Genomic DNA, 19,289 nt, shown 5'->3' with positions numbered 1-19,289 from the left:
AGACCTGTGGAAATAATAACATGCACAAAAACAAGACAGAGCAAAACCAAGCAACAATATACAAGCAACAACAAACCAATGACCAAAAAAAAAAACAACACAAAACAAAACACAACAAGAAAGAAAAGTTTGTTGTTAGTTCAAGAACTGTTTGTTGGCCTGTAGGAATGTTTTCCAGTCCAGTCTCTTGAGGCACTAAGCCCTGGCCCCAAAGTTCACCTTCTGCATTCCTTGGGGACCTCACTTTTCCATTACCTTGTTGTTCTGTTGCACCCCCTTAGTGTTTTGCCTCGGTGTGGCAGGATCAGATCAGGTGAAATTCCCACACTTTGTCTCCAGTGTTGTCCGCTCCTATATCTTCTTTAATAGATATCCATTGAAACCATTTTCCCATAAAAAATTGATTTGTTTTTTTATAAATCATTTTATTGGGACTCATACAACTCTTCACAATCCATACATACATCATTTGAGTAAAGCACCCTTATACATTCGTTGCTCTCATAATTCTCATAATTCGCCTTCCACTTGGGTTCCTGGAATCAGCTCATTTTCCTTTTTTCCCTCCCCCTCCCTCCCCACTCCCTCCCCCATGAACCCTTAATCATTTATAAATTATTATTTGATCTTACCTTACACTGCCGGGCATCTCCCTTCACCCACTTTCCTGTTGCCCACCCCCCAGAGAGGAGGTTATATGTAGATCCCCGAGATCAGTTCCCCCTTTCTACACCCCCTTCCCTCCTGGTGTCACCACTCTCACCATTGGTCCTCTTCCTAGGCAATTTCATTTATACCCAGGCTGAAATTCTTTGTTGGGTCTTGTTTTTACACATCCATCTTTCTTTTTTCTCTGTGTAGCTTAATGTGTGATGCGTATTATTCATAAATAGTAGTGTTGAATAAATGAGTGGATTTAAGGAGTATATTCATCTATTTAATAAGAAAGTGTTCATTAATAAAAACTATAAGTGAATTAGAAATACTACTTAATTCCACCTTTTAGAAGTCACCACAGATTTTATGTTGATGTTTATTTTCAATTGAACATCATAGTGTGTTAATAATTTAAACATTGACTCTTTTTATATATTTAGGACTCTTTCCAAAAAGCCCAAAAGTAAGAAGTTTCCAGAACCACCCAACAATGACGATGAAGATGAAGACGTCAAAGCTGAAAGACTGAAGGTCAGAGAGCTGATGGGCTGCCAGTGTTGTGAGGAGGTGAGTTAGCCTTTTCGGTTGAGTCACACTAAGTGCACAATGACGAGTTTCCAATGCGGAGGCATTAATCTGCCCCCATTTTTTCCTCTGCTTGGGAATTAATCTCAAAAACAAATATTTTTATCTACTTAGTTTTGAATAGCCACTATTTCAATCATAGATACTTACCTGACTACTTACAACAAATACAGTTTTTAATGTGGAGGCATGAGATGTGTGTGTCTGGTATACCAATTTCTGTTAAGGATAAGGCTTATTATACTCTTCTTGCATCCTGCTTCCTTTACTAGAAACCAGCTATTATGGTCAGCAACTTGCATAAGGAATATGATGACAAGAAAGATTTCCTTACAAGAAAAGTAAAGAAAGTGGCAACAAAATACGTCTCTTTTTGTGTGAAAAAAGGCTGGTATTTATTTGGTTTTCCTTAAATAACCTTTCAAGAGAATAATTTTCCTTTTTAATTTGGTTTGTGTATGATTATTTTTTTCTTCTAATTCTTTTAGGCGAGATCCTGGGACTATTGGGCCCAAATGGTGCGGGCAAAAGCACAATTATTAATATTCTAGTTGGTGATATTGAACCCAGTTCAGGCCAGGTATGATATATAAAGGTGTCAGATCTACTAACTATAATTTACTTTTTTATTACAATAAATTCCCACTAGTTAGGATGTTGATTCTCCAATACTATATTTCTTTCAAGTATTAAAATTTTAAATTTTAGTATAACTTGTTCAAATTATCTCTTTGGTTATCTGTGAAAGTAATAGCTACAGTGAACTTCTCACACAGACAGACAACATACCGCCCATCCAGTGTTTCTGCTTTTATAATTATTACATTGTGGGAAACTAGGAGTTCTCCTGGCACAGTAGTTAAGTTCTCAACTGCTAATTGCAAGGCTCACTGTTTATACACATCAGCTGCTCAGTGAGCGAAAAATATGACAGCCTACTTTCATTAAGACGTTCAGTCTTGGAACCTGTTGGGACAGACAGTTGTACTCATCTGATAGGGTTGCTGTGAATTGGAATCACTTGGACCACAGTGGGTTGGGTTTGGTCTTGGATAAGTGATATGTCAACTTAACATGAAAAAACGGTATTAACTTCAGAGATGTGAGAGGTAGTCTTGATCCTGCCATTGATTAGTTTTACTGTAAGCACACCACTTACCATCTTATTACAGAAACTGCTCTGAACTCGTCTTCTCCTTTGCCATCCACACAGGCTCATGGCTTTCCTGCATAATGCCAGGCATGCTCCAGTGGCCTTTTGCTCTCTTGTTTCCTCTCTTGGCTACACCTTGATCCCTAGAAAGCTACTTATCTCCTTAGCTTTAGTATCACCTTCCAAGTGAGGCCTTAGCCATTCAATTTTAAATAGTAGTTTTCCATTGTCACTCATCCTTGGATTCCTAATGACCTTTTAGCCATGCCATTTGATTCTGATTTCCCTATGTAATTGCTTCATTCACAAAGAGTAAAAGTCTTATGTCATGATAACTTGGCTTGAGTTGAGTTAATCCATTTATCACTTCTGGCATAGAAGTAAATCAAGCAAAAACAATTAAGAATAGATTTATATTTCTGTAGGTCTTTCTCGGAAGTTATTCCTCAGACACAACTGAAGATGATGACTCCACTAGGTGTATAGGATACTGTCCACAGCTGAACCCATTATGGCCAGACAGTACATTGCAGGAACATTTTGAAATTTATGGAGCTGTGAAAGGAATGAGTGCAAATGACATGAAAGAGGTCATAAGCAGGTAAAACAATTATCTTTGAATTCTTTTGCTACTAAGTGAAAAACTTGCATTTTCCATTTTATAAAAGACCCCACATTTTCATGGATCATAGTTTCAATGTATATTTAATATATTCTTTATAAAATTATAGTAGTTGTAAAAATTAAAAGGCAGGTTTTCTTCTATTTCTAATAGAGTCAATGTGCTTAGAGATATCACAAAACAATTTGAAATGAAATTTTTGCCTTTAAGATATTAATTTGTGTAAAATTATATAATTTAACTGAGTAATCATTCTGGAAAAAACAAGGCCAATGATCACAAGCAATTTATGTGGATATCTATTGTGTGTATATATCATGGTACACTCATTTTAGTTTTCCATTTTGCAGAATTTCAAATGTACTTGATTTAAAAGAACATCTTCAGAAGACTATAAAAAAGCTCCCTGCAGGAATCAAGCGAAAGGTGTGCTCTTTAAATAACAAATATATATTATGTTTTTAAAATAATTTCTTCCTTAGTAGTATCTTGAGAGAATTACTTTCTGTGAAGCCATAATTGTGCCTCATGCCCCCCGTTTTCTTTCCATCTAGCTGTGTTTTGCTCTAAGTATGCTGGGAAATCCTCATATTACTCTTCTAGATGAACCATCTACAGGTATGGATCCTAAAGCCAAACAGCACATGTGGTGAGTATGGCATTGAAGAGGTTTTTGAGACATATAACATTGTATCATACTTTAGAATACAGGGATCATTTCATTGGTTATATGTACATATTGATTTCAAAATCTATTCAAATTTATCTATACAAATTCTAGTGGATACTCCTTTCTTTTAAAACTTTATTAGCTCTTACATGAAATGTTAATATGTATGGATTTTAAAACAAAATTGGGTATGTAGATACTTATTAAAATAAATAATGAATGCTCTTACCTGATTTTTTTCCAAAGATTATTTCTTAGTTATTTATAATAAACTATCCTTCTCCTAACGAGAGTTTCCTGATTCATGCTGATATTGTTTCTGATAATTTAAAGTACTAAATAGTTGACTAAGTCTTTGTAACCCGATGAAAAACTTGGTTTTGATGAATATGAAGGTGTCCTTCAGCCCTGCTTATATGGCTGTTTTTGTTACAATGTTAAAAGTCTTTGTGTTAGGCAGGGTTCTCTAGAGAAACAAACCAGGACACTTAAGATTATGTATAAATACCATAGGAGAGGTTTATATAGCCAAAAGGAATACAAAAGCAGATTAGTCCACACAGCAGTCCAGAGCTCAGTCCAACTCACTTTCATGGGACAATTAATATAACGAAGTTCCTTCTGATTCACACCAGCCACTGGCCCCAGGCGGAGGAGGGAGACAGTAAGGAGATGAGGACGCGGAGCAGAGGACAGCAGCACAGCAAAGCAGGAGCCTGATTGACAGGCTAACCTCCACCCACATGTTTCTATAGGGTCCATGTTGGCACAACACACCTATCTACCACAGGCTTCAATTATAACTTACTAGCTGCCATGTTTTTAGCACATGCTGTCAGGTGCCATCGAGTTGGTTCTAACGCATAGTGACCTTTCGTTCAACTGGTACTGTCTTTGAGCCCTTTCTTATGCCCACCATGTGGATCCATTCTGCTGAGGGCATTCTCTCTCACTGGCCTGCTTTACCAAGGCTGAGGTTCCAGAGAGACAGAAACAGTGACACCATGTCTATACATGAAGAAAGAATTTTATATTAAAAACAAGTGGCCCAGCCCAGTCATGACTCTCATACTGGCTGGAGCCTTCTACAGACTACAGCTGCCAGTGGATGAAGCAGAAAGGCAAAGCAGGAAGTGGAGAGATCACCGACTGATGGGTGCAAAGTCATGTGGATGTAAGGCGCACAGAGATAGGGCAAGGCACTACAGCTCCCATGGTTGGCAGGCCGAATCGACTACCAACCCTAGAGCCAGATGCACCACCCAGGAAATAAAGAGATGCAAGTTCCCAGTGACTCCATTCTAAAGACACCACACCCCCAAGGAGGCATCATCAGGCTGTTGCCCTGATTGATAGGTGGGACTCCACCCTTACCTCCGCACAGATAACTTCAAGTTGAAAATGTAACTATCACATTCTGCAGGGACTGGTTCCTCCTGACAGTATATGCAAAGTTTCTAAGACAAAGTGTCCGCATCCTTGCTTCTAAGGAGTGATCTGACAGTGCGACCGATTTGTTTGGCTGTCTGTTCATGTTGTTGTTGTTTGGTGCCATCAGGTTGGTTCCAGCTCAGAGACTCTGTGTACAACAGAATGCAACACTGCCTGGTCCTGTGTCATCTTCACAATTGCTTCTGTGTTTGACCTCATTGTTACAGCCACTCTGTCAGTCCATCTTGTCACAGTCCTTCCTCTTTCTTTACCAAGCGTGAGGTCCTTTTCCAGGAGCTGGTCTCCGGTCCAGAGTTGTGAGACAGTGCCTTACCATCCTTGCCTTTACAAAGCATTCTGGCTCCACTTCTTCCGAGACGGATTTGTGTGTTCCTTTGGCAGTCCGTTATACTTTAAATATTCTTTGCCGACACCTTAATTCAAATGCACTGATTTTTCTTCAGCCTTCCTTGTTCAACGTCCAACTTTCACATGCATATGAAGCGACTAAAAATACCATGCCTTGGGTCAGGCTCACCCTAGTCCTCAAAGTGGCATCGTTTATTTTTAACACCTTAGAGATACCTGTGCAGCAGATTCACACAGTGCAATGCATCATTTGATCTCCTGACTGCTACTTCCATGAGCACTGCTTGTGGATTCAAGAAAGACGAAATCCTTGACAACTTTTAATTTTTCTGTTTACCACGATGTAAGCAACTGGTTGGGTTATAAGGATTTTGGTTTTCTTTACCTAGAATTATAACCCACACTGAAGGCTACACTCCTTGGTCTTCATAGAATAGCAATCTTTTTCCCCAAATAATTCAGAGTCATCAGGTCTTTTCCTTCTTAATTGTCCGGCTTTCACATGTATATGAAATGATTGAAAATACCATGGCTTTGGTAAGTTGCACCTTAGTTCTCAAAAGCCGTTTTTTGCTTTCTGGCACTTTAAAGAGGCCGTGGCTCAGATTTGCCCAGTGCAATTATGTTATTTGACATTTTGACTGCTACCCAGGGCCACTGATTGTGGGTTCGTGTAAAATGAAATCTTTGGTAACTTCAAGTGTTTCTCCATTTGTTGTGGCATTGCCCCTTGTTTCATCGTCGAGGATTTTTGCGTACTGTATGTTGATGTGCAATCCACCCTGAAGGCTGTCGCTCGTGGTCTTCATCTGTCCGTGCTTCAGAGCCGTGTTTGCTGAGTGTGAAGAGGACTGGACGCAGCATCTTTTAACCCAGAGAGAGACATTTAAAATCACAGGATTTCATTCTATTTTATAAGGTTTCAAAATAAGGGGAAATAGATTTGAATATAAAAATCACAGCTGGTTTTGATAAAATAGTCCCATCAATTAATATTTCATATATATTAATTAATCCAATTAATCAAGTAGTTGGATTTTTTTAACATCCAGATATTTTGTCTTATTCAAATTTTGCTTATTTTATAGGCGAGCAATTCGGACTGCATTTAAGAACAAAAAGCGAGCTGCTATTCTGACCACTCATTATATGGAAGAGGCAGAGGCTGTGTGTGACCGAGTGGCTATTATGGTGGCTGGGCAGTTAAGGTAGACGTCTAACTACCACGGCCTATAGGGAAAAGTCACTGGGTGCCATCTGAATGCTGTCATGTCAGAAACGCAGTAATAAGGCACAGTGACTTACGTGTTTTTAAAAAGTTTCCTTTGTGAATTTTAGAATCATTCTCTAGCTTTTCTGTAGAATCACTTGGAAATAAGTAGTTTATAGCACATGGCAAGCTGCTTTATATTTGAAATCATCTTAGTCAATAATTTGGAATGTTATTTTCAGCCATAATATTTGTTATTTTAAAATATTAATGTTACTTTTTGGTATTAATATTATTTTGGTAATTAATGGCATTAGAGCATAACTTAAAGTATTAAATAGATCTATATGAATTCATATCATATAAAAATGGTTAAATAAATTATGGAAGAGAGGCAGGTTTTCCTTCCAAAAGGATCTCACATAGCATATAGAGATAGAGTTAATTCCAGAGTGGCGCTCCATCACATGGACTGGATTGAATGAGTTACTGTTAAAAAATTGATCCCTTTTAATGTGGATAGCATGTGCCCCCCAGTATGTTGTCATCAGGACTTTTCTGCTCTGTGGTGTTTTCTCTGGAAACCCTTAAGCTGAGTCTAATTATGAGGGGAAACCTCAGACCTCCTCAAATTGAGAGGCAGTTTCCCAAACATCAGATCAGTATTCCTCAACACTGACAAAGGTGTGGAAAGCAAGGCAAGAGTGAGACTCACAGAGCAAGACTAAATGAAAGGTGTCTTAACAAGTAGATTCTAGAGCAGCAAGGACATTGGTAGAAATTCAGTCTGAGTTTACTTAGTAAGAGTGTGCTGGTGTTGGTTTCTTAGTTTTGATAAATTGCCCACATCGTGCAATATGATAGTATCCGGAAACAAATTGAGTGAGAGGTATTTGGCAACTCATTATAGTCACTGTTTCTGTAAATTTAAAGTCATCAGGGAATGCAAAATTAATTTAAGAAACCATAGCATGAGAAGTCAGTCTTTGAAATTGTCATTTTACATGTAAGTTTTGGGGTTTTTTTTTTTATTACTACAGATGTATTGGGACTGTACAGCATCTAAAGAGCAAGTTTGGAAAAGGCTACTTTTTGGAAATTAAATTGAAGGATTGGATAGAAAACCTAGAAATAGACCGACTTCAAAGAGAAATTCTATATATTTTTCCAAATGCAAGCCGCCAGGAAAGGTAAATATTTAAATTAGTTAGATGTGTTTTCTGTAGAGCAATAATACTTGATTGCTTTATTAAGGATTGGGGGGAACCACTCTCCACTCAGGCAGGTACACATGCATTCTCTTTTTCTACACACATACACACAAACACGCTCACGTAGCCTTCAGGAAGTTTGTGGAAAATGTCCATCTTTTAATTTTATTTTCCCACAACATTTTGATTTCTCCTTGGGTACTTATATGTGCATGTATGTATACACACAAACACACACACAGTTTTAGCAGCCTTAAGGGACACAAATCACATCCCTTTCAATCAGTGGTTCTCAACCTTCCTAATGCCGCTGTGGAGGTTGTAAGGCCAGCCCCCCTCAACTAATCGCAGGTTTCATAGGCACAATTGTACATTATATGTATATAATAAAGTCATAGAGAGCATGAGAGATAGAAGAGATATTGAAATAGTGGAGTCAGACACATTTCATGGTAGCATGCCCACCTTAGCCCCCCGCTCAGTGGTGGTCCACGTGGAGATGGGGAGGAGGGAAAGGAGGATGGGGAGGCAGGGAGAAGAAGGGGGAACTGAGAGGCCAAGAGGGATCTTTATTGCTAACCAAGGCCCATATATACCTTTGGGGGGAACATGCAAGCCCCCTAATTACAGGTAAAGATATACATCACAGGAAGGGGTTGTACTATAGGTAATACAGCAAGGAGAGGGGGACAATCTAGGGATATACATGCAATAGGAAGAGGAGGGATTGGGGGTATACATGTGGCAATAAGAGCTGATCCTAGATTCAGGATTGCAGCCTAACTTGTTCTTATCTCCATAGAAACCATTATCAGTAGGGTGTAAGCCCCACCTACAGCAACCAGACTAATGGTGGCAAGCCTTTAGGGAGAAGTAGCCCATTGTCCTTAACAGCAGGGAGTGGGGCCTGCCTGTGGTGGGACCAGACAGTAGTCTGGCAACTGAATGCTTTCAGGGACATAACTTGATAATCATTTACCATTAGCTGCAAGCAGTGTCCTAAGTCTAACATATATTTGGGGGAGACGACTTGGGAGAAATCTTTCTGTTTCCCACATGCCGCGACCCTTTAATACAGTTCCTCATGTTGTGGTGACTCCCCAACCACCATAAAATCATTTTCGTTGCTCCTTCATAACTAATTTTGCTACTGTTATGAATCGGGCAACCCACATGTTGAGAACCACTACTTTAAATGGTCTTTGGGAACAAAGGAAGTCCTCAAGGGAAAGATTAGGTCTATAGGACGAATGGGATAAGGTTCCAAAAGAAATTCTGTTAGGACAGCCCTTGCTACCTCTGAACAATGAGCAGATCATAGCATCCTGATTGCAAAACAAAACGAAAGCTTGACACAATTTTACTGGACTTTTTCTCACAAGGAAGTTATCAGTGGTCTTTAAACTTATGCATAATAATCCCCTATGATTGTTCTTCAAGAAGATTTATCAAAATTACCCTTTAGGCATCCCCCAAAATAATCACCATAACCTTGTGAGCTGACCTCTCTATTTTGAATTTAACTGGTACAGCAGATCCTGTTGGAAGCCACTGTTTGGATTGGACTTTGCTCTCAAGATTATATTGATAAATTTAAGACCAATCACTGATTACAATCTGTACCATAAAATTGTCCTCATTAGTTTTGATCTTGCTTAAAAAAAAACAAAAGAATGGAGAGATCAGCTCTATGAGCTAATGATATTCCCATACCACTTTCTTTTAGTATTCATCTTTGTAAGGTATTTAACAAGACTAAGATAAACAAACAAACAAACAAACAAACAAGGCTAAGATAAGTCTATTGCTGGAAGAACTTGTCTGTAGCTATCCACTGACTACAGGCACACGTTTACACTCATTTTACTTGGAATAAACCCATGCATGTATGAACTAAAAGCCTGGTAGCAGCCTTTTATGACTTCTGCTCATGTGTGTGTGTGAGATTTAAAAAGTTAGTGGAAAAATCCCTTTGTCTTTTAATTTCAATTTTTCTATACCCTTTTGGAACCCCTCCATGTTTATATAGGCACACATGCACATGTAAAACTGCTTCGCCTCATAGTTGTGCTCTCACATTGTATCATCTTAGGTTAGATATTTTAATGTTGATAGTATTGAAGCGTTTTAAAGTTCTTGGTTATCATGACAGTTACTATATGTGTAAATATACTATAATACTAAAGTTTATCCAAAATATTTTATAAGGTCAGTGTTTATCCAAACATATTTAAATATATTATTGACATTAATTTTAACCTTTAAACTTTAATCATTTTAATTTTAGCTTTTTTAATGATTCACATTGTATCTTACATATGTTTTCAGCTTTTCCTCTATTTTGGCTTTCAAAATTCCTAAGGAAGATGTTCAGTCCCTTTCACAATCTTTTTCTAAGCTGGAAGAAGGTAAGTAGTATTGAGAGAAAATATAAGATAGCTCTCTAATTATGAAAGATTTAATTGTTAAAAATTCAGTATTTGGGACTCATCTTTTTTTTAAAAAGCATGATAAATGGTAAGATATATGCAAAGTCAGTGCTATAAGAATTTTGTAGATCAATTGTGGGATTCAAAATTTTCACAACTAGTTCACTGCCCTATTGTCTACTTTAACTATAAAAAATTATATGCCAGAATGTAGTTCACTATCCGAACACCACTGTTGCACAGACGTGTGTCGGAAAACTCGTAGCAACCCCCAGTGAGATTGCCAGACTGTACTGTTCACAGCAGTAGAACACCCAGTCTTTCTCCTCTGGAGTTGCTGGTGGTTTTGAACTGCTGACCATGTGGTCTATGGTATAACCACTACCACACACACACACACACACACACACACACACACACACACACACAAAGAAATGCAAATTTGGGATTTCCACATTGAGGGGTTGGGCAGCCAGTTTAGAGATAACCCTAATTACAAGGGCTATTTTAACAAGCTGGTGGGATCCTGATGGCCCATCACCACAGTTCATCACAGTGCTCCTATGAGAGAATTCTGCATAGTCGTTCCTCCCTAATTTATTCCAGCAGTGGGATCTTTGGGTCTCCTGAATTCTTACTTCCTTAACTGGGCCATAGAAGGAGCAGTGGTATCAAGAGCCCAGTAGCAGCAGGCTAGAAAAGAATTCATACTGCCGGAGGATGGGGAGAGCTCTAAAGGAACACGGAAGCCCGGCATTATGTGGCAGCTGGGGTAGAGATTTGCTAAAGATAGCCCGGAGGTCTGGTGGCGTAAGGAATTGCATTGAATGGCTAACCGCAAGGCCAGCAATGTGGAACCACCAGCTTCTCTGCAGGAGAAAGAGGAGGTTTACCACTCCCATAAAGAGTCACAGCCTTGGAAACCCACAGGGGCAGTTCTGCCCTGTCCTATAGAGTCACTATGAGTTGAAATTGACTCTAAGGCAGTGAGTGAATGAGTGAGTGAGTTTGTGAGTGAGTGAATGAAAGACAGCTATATGGAAATATCACCAGTGACTAATCTAGTTAAAAAGTCAAGATCAGAATATTTTGGGAGTTGGGGAATAGGAGACAGAGCAGGGATCAAGAGGAAACAAAAGAACAGGAGTAAAAGGGCAATGAAGGGAGGCGCTGGGAAGAGGCTAAAGGAGGCTAGAACAGTAAACGTGTAGTCCATAGGCTTTCGGGATACTGTGCAAGTGGGAAAGGGAAATGAAAGCAAGGTAGAGGAAAGGGGCCTTTTAGCAGCTTCTAATTTAAATTAGTTGATTTTAGAGATTTTCTATTATAAAAATTAATACCTTATTGTCATTTTAATGTTTAAAAACCTTGATATGTATTGTTTTTATACCTTAATAGCTAAACATACGTTTGCCATTGAAGAATACAGTTTTTCTCAAGCAACACTTGAACAGGTACTATAAAGTTAAACTGTGTGTCTAAGTATTTTTGTTGTAAAAATATAAGCGGGTTTAAAAGGGCCCTCGGAAAAATGGAATTAGAAGGTAAGAGAATTTTCACAGGAACTTTTTGACGCTCCCTTGCATAACACACATGTGTCAACATTTTTCAGGTGTACAGTTTAGAGCATCAGTTACATTAATCAGATTATATAATCATCATCTATAATTGTTGTTAATAAACTTTAGTTTCGAAGCTAATTTGTACTACTAGATTTCTGACTGGGGCCGCAGACACAGAATCTGTATTCTTACCGAAAGAGAGCATGGAATTAACATTAAACTTAAATAAAACACATTTAAATTAAAAATGCAAAAAATTTAAAAATTAATTTTAGTTGCTGTCAATTGTTATTTCACGTGTGTGAGGCAATCCAATATTAATCATTTTGTGACTAACATATTCTACTCAGCATTAGGTTTTCAGGATTCATCCACCTATCAGAATGACATTTCTCTTAAGAATGACATTTTTCTTTGTGGCTAAGTGGTATTGTATTTATGAATGACGTTATGTTTATCTACTCATCCATTGGTGGACATCTAGGTTGCTCGCACCTTTTGGCTGTTGTGAATTGTGCTGCAGTGAATGTTGGCGCATGTATATTTATTTGTGTTACTGATTTCAAATCTCTTGGATCTATACCTAATTAGAATTGCTGGGTCATAGGAATTTTTTGCTCAACTATTATAGAATTGGCTATTTTGCATCCTTCCCAGCAATGGTTGGGAGTTCTGGAAATGGTTGAGAGTTCTGGTTTCTGTACATCTTCACCTGTATTTGTTATTGTCTGTTTTTGTTATTTTTACCTTAGTCAACCTCCCAAACTCACTGCCATCAAATCATTTCCAACAATAGCTACCTATAGGACAGAGTAGAATTTACCCCTCTGGGTTTTGAGGCTGTAAATCTTTTTAGGAACAGAAAGCTTCATTTTCCTTCCTGGGAGTGACTGGTGGTTTTGAACTGCTGACTTTGTGGTTAGTAGTCCAGCTACCCCACCAGAGCTCCTTTAGAAACCTGAGGGGAATGAAATGATATTTCATGGTGAATTAATTTGCATCCACTATGCTTAATTGTCCCAACCCCAGTCAAATTTAAAGCACATCTCAAGAATAGATTTGATGCATTGAACACTAATGATAGAAGACCGGATGAGCTGTGGGAGAACATTAAAAAACATCATAAAAGAAGAAAGCAAAGGGTCATTAAAAAGACAGGAAAGAAAGAAAAGATCAAAGTGGACGTCAGAGACTGTGAACCCTGCTCTGAAATGTGGAGTAGCTAAGGCAAATGGAAGAAACGCTGAAGTCAAAGAGCTGAAGAGAAAATTTCAAAGGATAACTTGAGGAAGACTTATTTAGAAAATTAAAAAGGAAAAACACGTTCGGCATATCTTAAACTGAAAAAAACTAAAGAAAAAATTCAAGTCATGAGTGGCATTAGTGAAAGATTCTATGACACAAATATTAAATTATATAGGAAGCATTAAAAATAGAAGGAATATTCAGAATCACCATACCAAAAAGAATTGGTTGGCATTCACCATTTTCAAGAGGTTACATCTGAGCAAGAACCAATGGTACTGAAGGAAGTCTAAGCTGCACTGAAAGCATTAGGCAAAAACCAGGCTCCAGGAATTGATGAAATACCGATTGAAATGTTTTCAGCAAGCTGGTGAAGCACTGGCAACATTTACTCAGCTATGCCAAGAAATTTGGAAGACAGCTACTTGGCCGGCTGACTGGAAGAGATACATACTTGCATCTATTCCAAACAAAAGTCACCCAACAAAATTCAAATTATAAAACAAGATCATTGATATCACATACAAGTAAAATGTTGGTGAAGCTCACCCGGCAACAGTTTCAGCAATACATTGGCAGAGAACTGCCAGAGGTTCATGCTGAATTCATAAGAGGATGTGAAACAAGGTATATCATGGATGACATAAGATAAACTTAGGTTCAAACCAGAGAAAGAATACCAGAAAGATGTGTATTTGTATTTCATTGACTATGCGAAAGAATGTGATCATAACAAACTATGGATCGCCCTGAGAAGAACAAGAATTCCAGAACACTGCATTGTGCTCCTGTGGAACTTGTACATGGATCAAGAGGGAGTTGTGCAAACAGAACAAGGGACACAACATGGTTTCAAATCAGGAAAACTGTGCTTCAGGGTTGTATCCTCTCGCCATACTTACTCATTGTGCATGCTAAGCAAATCATCAGAAGCTGGATTATATTAAGATGAATGGGACATCGAAAGGTAGGAAGACATATTAAACTGCGATATGCAGATGGCACAATCTTGCTTGCTCGCTCAAACTGAGGAGGACCTGAAGCACTTGCAGATGAGATCAAGGAGTATAGCCTTCAGTATGGATTACAACTCCACATGAAGTAAACCAAAATTCTCACAACTAGCCAGGTAGATAACATCATAATAAATGGAGAAAAGCTTGAAGTTTTCAAGGATTTCATTTTGCTTGGACCCACAATTACAGCTCATGGAGGCAGTAGTAAAAAAAACTATATGCCCTATTGCATGAAGTACATGTAAGGGGGTACCGAGACAATCCCAGAACTGTGTTGGATGGAGCAGAACTTTCTCAGTACACATTTTCCCTGCTAGGCAAACATTGCGGCAGCTCTTTGAGTTAGTGCACCTAGTTGCGTCCCCTGGGAAGGGTTTCAATGGTCACAGTTAATTTTTTTGTAAAAGCAGTTTTACTCGACCCTCATTTTTTGTGATGGTCAATTTAAGAGAACAGCGCGTGGCCATGAAATTTTGTTTCCAGCTTAGGAAAAATGCTGCAGAAACTGTTGTGATGTTGAGCACTGCTTACAAGGACAGCGCTATGGGAAGAATTCAAGTGTACTAGTGGTTTTCTCATTTCATAAAAGGTGAAGTGTTTATTGATGACAAACCTCATACTGGACAGCCCTCAGCTTCCTGAATGGATGACAATGTTGACTGGAGTTAGTTCCACCAGGTCAGACTGTTAATCAGCTTTCTATTTAAAGCAGTGGTTCTCAACTTTCCTAATGCCTTGACCCTTTAATACAGTTCCTCATGGTGTGGTGATCTCCCAACTATAAAATTATTTTTGCTGCTACTTCATAACTGTCATTTTGCTACTGTTAAGAATTGGGCGACTCCTGTGAAAGGGTCGTCCAACCCCCAAAGGGGTCTCTACCCACAGGTTGAGAACCACTCATTTAAAGGTTCTAAAAAGATAGCATAAACAGTGGTGACAAAAAAGGCCTGCTTTGTGGCCAACAGGAGACTGGTTTTGCCACCACGACAATACACCAGCTCAGTGCGCCAGTTTTTGGCAAAAAACATCATGCCTCTCTTGTCCCATGCACCTTACTTACCTGACTTTGCTTTGTGTGACTTCTCTTTGTTTCGGCTAATGAAGAGGGACATGAAAGGACAGCAATTTGAGAAGTAGAAGAGGGGAAGAAAAAACAAGGGAGGTGCTCTGTCAGCTATTCAAATAGATGAGTTTGAAAAGTTTTCAAGACTGGAATCGCATATTTGGCAAATGTATTAAGTGTAATGGAGAGTGCTTTGAAGGTGATTCGGTTGTTTTGTAAACATTTAAATGCATAGCTTTTGGTGTATGGGAGGATTACATTTGGGGGGTACCCCCTTGTATGCTGCATAAGGCCTCTTCAGAGTCTTGAAAAGCAAGACTATGGCTTTAGGAGTAAGGTAAGCCTCACATGCATGTGAAAGTAAGACACTGAATAAGGAACACGGAAGAAGAACCCACGCATCTGAACTGTGGTGTTGGCAAAGAATATGATGGACTGCCAAAGGAACAAGCAAATCTTGTCCTGGAAGAAGTTCAACCAGAATGCTTCTTAGAGGCCAGGATAGTGAAACTTTGTCTCATGTATGTGGACATGCTGTCAGGAGAGACCGTGGAGAAAGGACATCATGCGTAGTAAAGTAGATGATCAGCAAAAAGGGATGGCCTCCGTCAACATAGACGGACACAGTGGCTGCAATGATGGGCTCAAACGTAAAACCAATTGTGAGGATGACACAGGATCAGGCAGGACTTCGTCCTCTTGTCCTCAAGGTCGCTGTGATTCAGAACTGACTCATCTGCACTTAACAACGTCAGCAACATGCTTACTGGTCAGGAGGAAGACTCAGCTTTACCTCCTGTAAAGAGTTACAATCTCAGAAACATAGGAGCAGTTCTGTCCTGTCCTCCAGGGTTGCTATGATTCAGAACCAACTCCAGAGCAGCGACTTTGATGTTTTTGAATGCTTAATGATATTGAGCATCTTTTCATGTGTTTGTTGATCATTTCATATCCTCTTTCATGAAATGCATACTTACATGCTTTTAATTGGATGGCTTCTCTTTTATTTTGCTAACTGTAGCAGTGCTTTATATATCTAAGGCATTAACCTTGTAAGCTGTGTCTTCACCTTGTTAATAAAAAGTTAAATAAAATATTTTATAAATGAAAGTTTTTACTCATCAATCATTGAAGTTTATATCGGAGAGGGAGAGAGATTGTGAACCAGAGACAAATATTATAGTACATTTCTAAATATTTTATATAATTTTAACAACTTCAAGGCCTGTGCTTATTTTGAACAGTTCAGTTTAAAAGAAAAAGAGAAAGTGGAATGTGATGATGGCATGTCATATTAGCATACATACAATTATGTTTACAGAATATTTTAGATTGTTTTTATATTGTGATAGTGATCAATACATATGTTAATCATAAAGAGTCTAATACTCTTCTAGAGTAAGATGGATCTTTGCTTGTGATTGATGAAGATGACTATTTTTTGAATAGTATTAATATCAGCAATTATTTGATAAGTGAGTTATTCATATAATTAAAGACTTAAAGTTCTGAAGTAATTTTAATTTGGTACGCTGTCGTCATGTCCTTTTGCTCCTCAGGTCTTTGTGGAACTCACTAAGGAGCAAGAGGAAGAAGACAGTAGTTGCAGCACTTTCAACAGCACGCTTTGGTGGCAACGAACACAAGAAGACAGAGTGATATTTTGAATTGTGTTACTCCAGTTTCCTTGTTGAAAGTATTTATTATTCACTTGGTTTGAACACTGGTTTAAAAGATGTATTATTTAAGTAGTGACTTGGAGAACCATGAAAGCATATGGAATAAAGAAAAGGCTTATTTCACCGGATTTACTAAGCTCATTAATTGAAATGCTGTGGTTGTGCTTTGCTTTCTGCAAATAAAATTTTCATATAATTAATAGAACCTGCATGTTTTGTATCTGAAGCATATTTAACTGTAATCTGTATGTCAAGTAGGGTATTTGCTTTTACACCCTTTGAATTTGAGGTTTGAAAGGATAATGATAAAATTTTATTTTGAAATTACATTTATTTTTAAGGGCTTTGTTATCTTATCACATGTATAATGCCACCATATAATAATACATAGAATACGACATCATATCAAAGTTTCTGGCTTCTACCTTTTACTTTCTAATAGAAACTGTATGAAAATTGGCATCATTAAAAAACATAAAACATGGAATCACTAGACAATCTCAGTGCTGTTGGAAGGGTTCCAGAAAGGGGCATCCACCAGGGGGCACTCATCGACCTTAGTAAACTTATGGACAGTTAAGTTTTACACACTGATAACAGGAATCTGAATTTCATTTCTCTTGCTTTAACTAAAATGCAGAGGTTTTGATCAGCAAAATTGAAGGAAGACTGTATCTAGTATCTTTCTTTTCAATTATCTGATTCTTTGACTTTTTGTCAGCAGAATGGCAGATAACCTAAAGAAGTGGTAGAATTAGGCTATAAGAAAATTTTAGCACTTCCTTTAGAACGGTGCCTTTTATTTTATTCTTTGCATAAAAATTTAGTTGGGTAATCATGTTTATCCATAAACTTGGTTATTTGAAATAGCTTTCCTCTCTGGAACATGAAGTACAATATTATATAACTGCAGATTTGCTTTGGTATGTGGTAGGACATAAAAAAGACTCTTTTTGGAGATTCAATAAAAATTAGAAATAAAATATACTTATTGCCTATAATAAAAAAACCCAGAACTTTACTGTATGACCCAGTTGAGGTAAGGTTATAGTTAATTATAATTAATATAATCTTAGATATACTTCCATACATAATCCATATATGGGCTATAGGTACATTCTAGTAGAAATAACACTACTGCATATTATACTGCAACCAGATTAATAAAACTGAAAATTTGCATAAACAAATCGGGGGGTGATTGTATTCAAAGGGATTTTAAAGAGTAACAATGGAAGGATTTGGTATTGAGTTACTTTAAATTGCAAGGCCTTTTAATGAAGTTATTATTTAATGAAGATAAAATAGAATGACCTTTTAACTAAAGAATGAAGATATTAGAGAAGACAACTGTGATTAAGGTTGCAGTAATTGGTTGAAAAAAGCGTTCTTTTTTCATTCTTCATATTAAGATTGATGTTTACTCTCATTGCTTTGGGAATTGTACACGTTCACATTCTTAAAGATGCCTAATTTTGCCAGCTACCCTAGGGGTCTTCTCATGAATCTAAATGAGCCCCTTTACCAGTTTCTGCTTAGATCTTATAGCCCACAGTGGCACCATTTCTCTACGTGAGATTTAGTTGGTACTGTTTTTTAGTCTTATCATTGTTTCACGTTTGCCTCATGATAGCAAACTGATTTCAGATTTGTCACGTGGTACTCTCTCTGTATCTTTCCCTGAGGATCGCTGTACTGTGGATACTATTCAAGACAGAGTTGAAAGAAAATTTTTACTCTGTACATAGATTGATAAATAGCACATTGCGTTTCTAAGCAACTCATTGCCGCACGGTGCTGTTCACTTAAAGGGGTATCCGTTAGATCTTTTGTTCATATCAATATCCAGAAGTCTCTCTTTGAGAGTATTTTTGTAGCTATGTATTACTTTGAACACTAAATTAAGTTTAATAAACACATAGTTTACTGGTTAGTACAGACATTGAAAAAAGTGGCTTTAAATAACTTAAGAAATGTTAGTCCAAAATAGAGCACGTTACCTGCTTTTGTACAGTTTATTTGATAATTTTAATCTTTATTGTGTGTGACTGATTTGAAAAATTTCCCCAGCAAAGTGAAAGCTGAGAATATGCTGACTAATTAATCATGTTTTTACCTATTTTATTTATTTGTTTCCTTTACTAATATTGCATATGAATACATATTCTTGTAAACCTTTTTTAAAAAAAAAGACATTGGAATTATTTTTTAAATTTTTACATAGACAATATTTTGGTCACAAATTGAATTATTTGCAGGAATGGTCTATTCTCACTCAGAGTAACACAATCTTTTCGTGAGAATTATAATTTAACTAGTAATTGGCAAAGGAAGCGGCCGGAAGGCGGGAGGCAAAGGAAAAGCAGAAAAGCTAAATGTGAAGT

At 37.7% G+C, this 19,289-nt stretch overlaps 1 protein-coding gene across 1 annotated transcript in view; it reads left to right on the top strand.

The window, feature by feature from the left end:
* The window catches only part of ABCA5 (ATP binding cassette subfamily A member 5), a 96,437-nt gene extending 77,518 nt beyond the window's left edge, over positions 1-18,919 (top strand). Inside the window, exons 29-39 of the mRNA XM_075562150.1 lie at positions 1,098-1,224; positions 1,515-1,629; positions 1,731-1,822; positions 2,821-2,996; positions 3,368-3,443; positions 3,572-3,666; positions 6,576-6,695; positions 7,738-7,887; positions 10,237-10,316; positions 11,736-11,791; positions 16,786-18,919. Coding sequence (XP_075418265.1) covers positions 1,098-1,224; positions 1,515-1,629; positions 1,731-1,822; positions 2,821-2,996; positions 3,368-3,443; positions 3,572-3,666; positions 6,576-6,695; positions 7,738-7,887; positions 10,237-10,316; positions 11,736-11,791; positions 16,786-16,893 — 1,195 coding nt within the window. The 3' untranslated portion in view covers positions 16,894-18,919. The remainder of the gene's footprint in view (positions 1-1,097; positions 1,225-1,514; positions 1,630-1,730; positions 1,823-2,820; positions 2,997-3,367; positions 3,444-3,571; positions 3,667-6,575; positions 6,696-7,737; positions 7,888-10,236; positions 10,317-11,735; positions 11,792-16,785) is intronic.
* The last annotated feature ends 370 nt before the right edge of the window (positions 18,920-19,289 follow it).

This window comes from Tenrec ecaudatus, chromosome 10 (genome assembly GCF_050624435.1).
Source record: "Tenrec ecaudatus isolate mTenEca1 chromosome 10, mTenEca1.hap1, whole genome shotgun sequence".
NCBI lineage: Eukaryota > Metazoa > Chordata > Mammalia > Afrosoricida > Tenrecidae > Tenrec > Tenrec ecaudatus.
This window is presented reverse-complemented; position numbering and strand designations above follow the sequence as displayed.